Source organism: Dermacentor andersoni, chromosome 10, assembly GCF_023375885.2.
Source record: "Dermacentor andersoni chromosome 10, qqDerAnde1_hic_scaffold, whole genome shotgun sequence".
Taxonomy (NCBI): Eukaryota; Metazoa; Arthropoda; class Arachnida; order Ixodida; family Ixodidae; genus Dermacentor; species Dermacentor andersoni.
Genome location: NC_092823.1, coordinates 9622280 through 9628283, shown reverse-complemented (window position 1 = coordinate 9628283; position 6004 = coordinate 9622280). Strand labels below are relative to the sequence as shown.

Genomic DNA, 6004 nt, shown 5'->3' with positions numbered 1-6004 from the left:
TGTTACCTGATACATAAACGTATCACAAGGCGCAAAACGCCAGAATTTGTTTATTTGAAAAAAGAATGACAAAAGAAAAGAAGGTAGCTGCGCTTTTTGTCTTTCTTCTAGGAGTCTAAACGAAAGCAATTATTCTCGAGTCTGATTCCTGAGCAAAACATGTTACGCTTATCCTATGTTTCATGCCTAATTTGGCACCCAGTTTTAATGCGTTGCCGACATGATTAAACGGTAAAAAAATGTCTTCCTTGCCTGAATCAAGTTTGCAGATTTACAGGCTGCCCCAAAACGGCGACGTTTATATTGAATCACAGCTAGGAACTTGTTCAGCAGGAGCGATTATCACCCGTGCGTTATTGCTCTCAGGAACTCGTGTGCCTCTGCGCAACAGCAGCACAATCATTCGGAATAAGAGGCCTCACTTGCATCAGCCCCTCACCTTGGATACTGCGAAAGTGTTGTTATGGATTACATTCGAACGGAAACGGCTATTCGGTAATTTTCAATAGTGAATTCCGAAGTCGAATACGATCTGAATAGCACATACCATTCGATTGCTTCATTTCGCCTGCTGGCACGTTGAAGTAGATTGCCAGAAAAGACACGGAGTTTACATCGGTAAAGATTTCCCGGTCTCCCCGATTCCGTCTGAGTGCATAGGCAATAGCTTTTCCCTAACACTGTTGTTCATATTAGTGTCCAATATATGCCTTGATTCCTCTTCTCGGAAAGTCGATAGGTTCACCTGGGGCTGCGTGCAGCTTCTAAAAGGAACGCTTATTCAGGTCAGGAGTTTTCACTTTTTCAATCAGCGTATTTAGAATACTTGATCATTTTTCTCTTACGTATTACATCGTGGATATATATGTCTATGTACCCTTAGGTTTATCTAGAAGTGCGTTGATTATTTACATCTCTTCGCACTGCGCCGTTAGTAAACCTGGTTTATCTCACTATAATATTGTTTTCTTTGATCACTGTCCCTGATCAACACTCCGCCAACAAGAAGAGCGCGTCAACTGACACGATATCAATAACATTTTGTGACGTATTTTTATGTTGCAAATATGCAGCTTCTGTGGCAAAAATTACGGGTTACTTTTTAAAAAATGTAAAAAAAGAACGTGCGCAGCTTGGACGAGTGGTGGAAATCAACAGCGGAGCTTGGGATCACCTAGCTTTTATGTCCCAGGTAGCACACAAAGTCTTGAAAACGTCGTATTAAGGGATTCAACATCTGAAACGGATTTCTGACCAAAATCGACGCATCAAAGACGTTCCAAACAAGATAGCTTAAAAACGAGGGGTGAATACGTTTTGATAACGTTGGAAGCCAGGCAGCTTAAAAACGAGGGGTGAATACGTTTTGAAAACGACTCAAGGCGCCACCGCCACGCCACGGCGCGTCAGCCTCTTTAGCGGCTTCTACAATATTCAACAACCCATCAACGCGATCCAACCTTGCGCAAGGTGGCGATACCGTCGTCAAATCATGTGACCAAGGTGGCCACGTGATTCGTGATGCCGGGCGAGCCGGGCATAGTCGCGTCGTCATGGCGTCGTCGCGTCACCGCACTCGCATTGCGCTGTGGTGTGTTTGCGGCTGTTCTGATTGTGCTGCCGCTGCCCTTTGCTATGTAAGTGTTGCAGTGTTTTGCTGTCAAGAAAACGATATTCTGTGATCAGTTTGGGTTGTGCGATATGTTTGTGTGGTTTTAATTTGGAAATCAGTAGTGTTTTCGAATTGGTGGGCTCGGTGACTGCACCACAACGCAGCCACCTAATCCGCTTACCTTTGCGATGCAGACGACCGTCCTCGCATTTACCAGCCTGCTGCTGCCGTCCCTGGCAGGCCTGTCTACGGGGGCGTCATCGGTGTGCGCACTGCCGTACACTGGAGATGACCCTGGCTCCTGCCATCCACCGCCCGGCGGGTGCTCGTCCCTACTGGATGTGCCGCCAGAGGAGCTACACACACCGGAAATCACAGTACCATGGATGGCCACATCGACATCAGCAACAATGCCAACATGTATAAAAGAGCTTCACCCGCTGACGCCGCTTCGTGGGCTCGGTGACTGCACCACAACGCAGCCACCTAATCCGCTTACCTTTGCGATGCAGGTCAGTACATCGTATGCCCTCTTCGCTAAAAAATCCAGTAATTATATTTTGGTGCAGTTTCCGAGCCCGCACTGCTGTGTTGCCATTGCCGTTGAGTGTGCTCACGTAATTCATTCCTTGCTCATGCTATCAGGTGACGTTGAGACTAACCCTGGTCCTGAGGGCAACGCTGCTGTACTCGCTGAACTACAGAAGCTAAACGCGGGACAGACCCTGTTGATTACAGAAATACAGGGCCTCAAAACACAGCTGAACACAACAGACCAAACCATAGCAAGCCTAGACAAACGAATGGCCGATCTCGAAACGCATTACCAAACACTTCTTCACCTCAGAAACGATATTCAAATGATGCAGTCAACCACAATCGACCAAGCTAAAAAGATTAAAGAACTAGAAACACGCCTGGATGACGCGGAAAACCAATCACGTCGGAATAACCTTATTTTCTATGGCATCCCTGACCCTGCTAGCGCTGAAACGTGGGCTGAGTCAGAAAAACTAGTCATTGATGTTTGCCGCAAAAATCTTGATATAACCTTGGAACCTCACGACATTGAAAGAGCGCATCGCCTCGGAAATCATTCACCCGACCGAATTCGTCCCGTAATCGTAAAATTCCTATCTCATAAAACCAAAGACGCACTGTTATCAAATGGCCGTAAATTGAAAGACACAAACTACAGTATTGGAGAGGACTTCTCCCGCACCGTTCGACACGCGCGTAAACAGTTACTAGTGTTTGCCAAAGCCAATTCTAACAAGTACTCCTTGCGCTTCAAAACCCTGCACATCGGCTCAAAACGCTATGTATTTGACGCATCATCCCAAGCCGTTAAGGAAATAGCATAGCAATTGCCCCGTCACAAAACTTTAACAAATCGTCGACCCGCTCCACCGCACAATGTTCTCTCGTTTTCGATAATATTCACTAACATCCGTAGTCTTCTTCCAAAGCGCGAACTCATATCAAACATCATGTCGTCATCCGGGAGCAACGTACTAATACTAACAGAAACTTGGCTAAATAGTGACGTAACGGATACGGAAATTTTGGCCGATTTACCCAACTTCGAAGTGTATCGCAACGATCGAAAAGGCAAACGGGGGGGGCGGTGTTCTCGTTGCCATTCATCGAGGCATATCATGCTCTGTTGTTGACGTCGCATCCGACATTGAAGCCATAGGGCTCATCTGTCGCGCTCCCCCCGTAACAGTTCTGCTTGGCGTTTGCTACAGGCCCCCCCAGACTAATCCAGACTTCCCACATCATCTGAACAACATCCTTCATAAACTTGTTTTCACATATCCAAATGCCCGTATTCTTCTTTTTGGTGATTTTAATTACCCGGATATTGATTGGCAGAACATAGCTAGTTCCACAATAACGTGTCATGCAGAGGCGAAGAACTTCATCGATGTCTGTTTAAATTTTAACCTCACTCAATTAATTTCCCAACCAACCCGTGTCTCACGAGAATCAGCAAACACGCTCGACCTGATACTAACAAGCAGCCCCGAGAATGTATCATCCATCAGTTACCTTCCTGAAATCAGCGATCACAAAGTCATGCATGCTTTATTCTCATTTACCTCGACTCAAAAACAGACATCCGATAAAACGATACACCTCTACGATAAGGGTAACTATAATGCAATAACTGAAGAACTTAACACCTTTTTTCCTGAATACGTATCCGCATTTCACACTCGCTCAATTCATGAAAACTGGCTGATATTCAAGAACAAATTAAATCGTCTCACTAATATGTTCGTACGAAGGATTACCTTTCATACTAATCGCAATAAACCATGGTTTACCCAGCACTTAAAACGACTCGAAAACAAAAGGAAACGATAGTTCCGTACCGCCAAACGAAACGACACGCCTGCCGCATGGGGAAAATACTTCGAGGCCGAAAAATCATACCTACTTTCTGTTCGTAACGCCAAGTACTCATTTTATCACAATGACTTACCAAACTTACTTATAAGAAACCCCAAGCAATTCTGGCAAGTTTTAAACCCAACACATCCTCCCGATATTAAACTAACGAATCATTCACATGAAGCGGTGACTGACCACGACTGCGCAGAAATATTTAACCATGCATTCGCATCTGTGTTCACTACCGAACTCGACGCACCTTCACAATTACCACCCTTTAACTTAGAAACCCCCATGCCGGCAGTCACGTTCGTCGAAGAAGGCATTTCATCCATAATTCATAATATGAAACTTTCATCATCAGCTGGTATGGACCTGATTAATTCAAAACTATTGAAAAATGTGGAATCAATTTGTGCATCATATTTATGTCTCATTTTCTCACAGTCACTCTCCTCAGGAATTCTGCCTCTTGATTGGAAAACGGGGAAGGTCGTTCCAGTCTACAAACCAGGTAACAGAGACTCGCCCTTGAATTACCGCCCCATTTCATTGACTAGTGTGCCTTGTAAAATCATGGAACATGTCATCTACTCACAAATCATAAACTTCTTGGACCGAAACCATTTTTTTCACCCTTCACAACATGGGTTTCGTAAGGGCCTCTCTTGCGAAACCCAACTAGCGCTTTTCCTTCACGACTTGCACACTAATCTAGACCGTAATATACAGACCGACACCATCTTTCTTGATTTCGCTAAAGCTTTTGACAAGGTTCCCCGCCGCCGGCTATTAGTAAAACTCTCAAAGCTGAACCTACCCCCTAATATTCTCAAATGGATTGAAGAATTCCTAACTAACCGTTCTCAGTCAGTCTATCTTAACGGCCATCTGTCTACATCTCTCCCGGTTACTTCAGGCGTCCCACAAGGTTCTGTCCTCGGTCCCCTCCTATTCTTAATATACATTAACGACTTGCCCCTGCATGTTTCCTGTAGTATTCGAATTTTCGCAGATGATTGTGTTATTTACCGCACCATTAATAACTGTCACGATCAATACACTCTTCAGACAGAGCTTAACAACGTACTAAATTGGTGTAATAACTGGCTAATGCCCCTCAGTCCTAGTAAATGTAAACTCATGTCCTTCATTCGTCGTCACAATCCATATCTCTTTCATTATTTCATTTCTAACACACAGATTGAGCAAGTACAATCATATAAATATCTAGGAGTCACCCTCTCTTCTAATCTATCATGGCAGGCTCATGTCGGTAACATCATTTCAGCATCAAACAAAAGACTCGGTTTTCTAAAACGTCACCTTCGTCTTGCCCCACCACATGTTAAATTGCTCGCGTATAAATCACTTATAAGACCCAAATTAGAATATGCATCCCCCATCTGGAGCCCACATCAAGCATATCTAATCACCGCATTGGAAGCTGTGCAGAATCGTGCTGCCCGATTCATTCATTCCTCATACTCATATGACGTCAGTGTTTCATCCTTGAAAGCTACATCCGGACTGCCACCCCTCTCTTTTCGTCGTCGCATTGCTAGCCTCACCCTTTATCACAAATTATTTTATTCTCCTCTCAATCAAGCACCGTATATCGCCGCCGCATCACGCATATCTCACCGCACCAGTCATCCCCTTCAAGTTGCCCGCCCACTGTCACGTACTACTACGTTTTCAGCTTCGTTATTTCTTCGAGCAGCCACGGACTGGAACGGCCTACCCCATGACATCGTCGCCATCGCTTCAACACCTGCTTTTCAAGAACGCGTAACAGATCACCTTCAATGTTAAATCACCATCGCTGTTTGTTTTCCTCACTACAAATGTAATCCCACCCCTTATGTAACACCCCCTGAAATGGGGGCCTTTAAGGAATAAAACTGAACTGAACTGAACTGAAGGCGGCCATGTTATTCGTGAAGCCGGGCATAGTTGCGTTATCCCACTCGCATGGCACTATAGTCTGTT

At 44.9% G+C, this 6004-nt stretch overlaps 1 protein-coding gene across 1 annotated transcript; it reads left to right on the top strand.

The window, feature by feature from the left end:
* The first annotated feature begins 1796 nt into the window (after positions 1-1796).
* On the top strand, positions 1797-3104 carry LOC126519702 (uncharacterized). The gene has a single exon (XM_050169064.3). It carries the CDS (start codon positions 1801-1803, stop codon positions 2974-2976), a length of 1176 nt encoding a protein of 391 aa, XP_050025021.1. The 5' UTR covers positions 1797-1800; the 3' UTR covers positions 2977-3104.
* The last annotated feature ends 2900 nt before the right edge of the window (positions 3105-6004 follow it).

Coding starts and splice junctions, on each gene's coding strand:
- LOC126519702 (XM_050169064.3), top strand. CDS start 1,801: ATGCAGACGACCGTCCTCGCATTTACCAGCCTGCTGCTGCCGTCCCTG.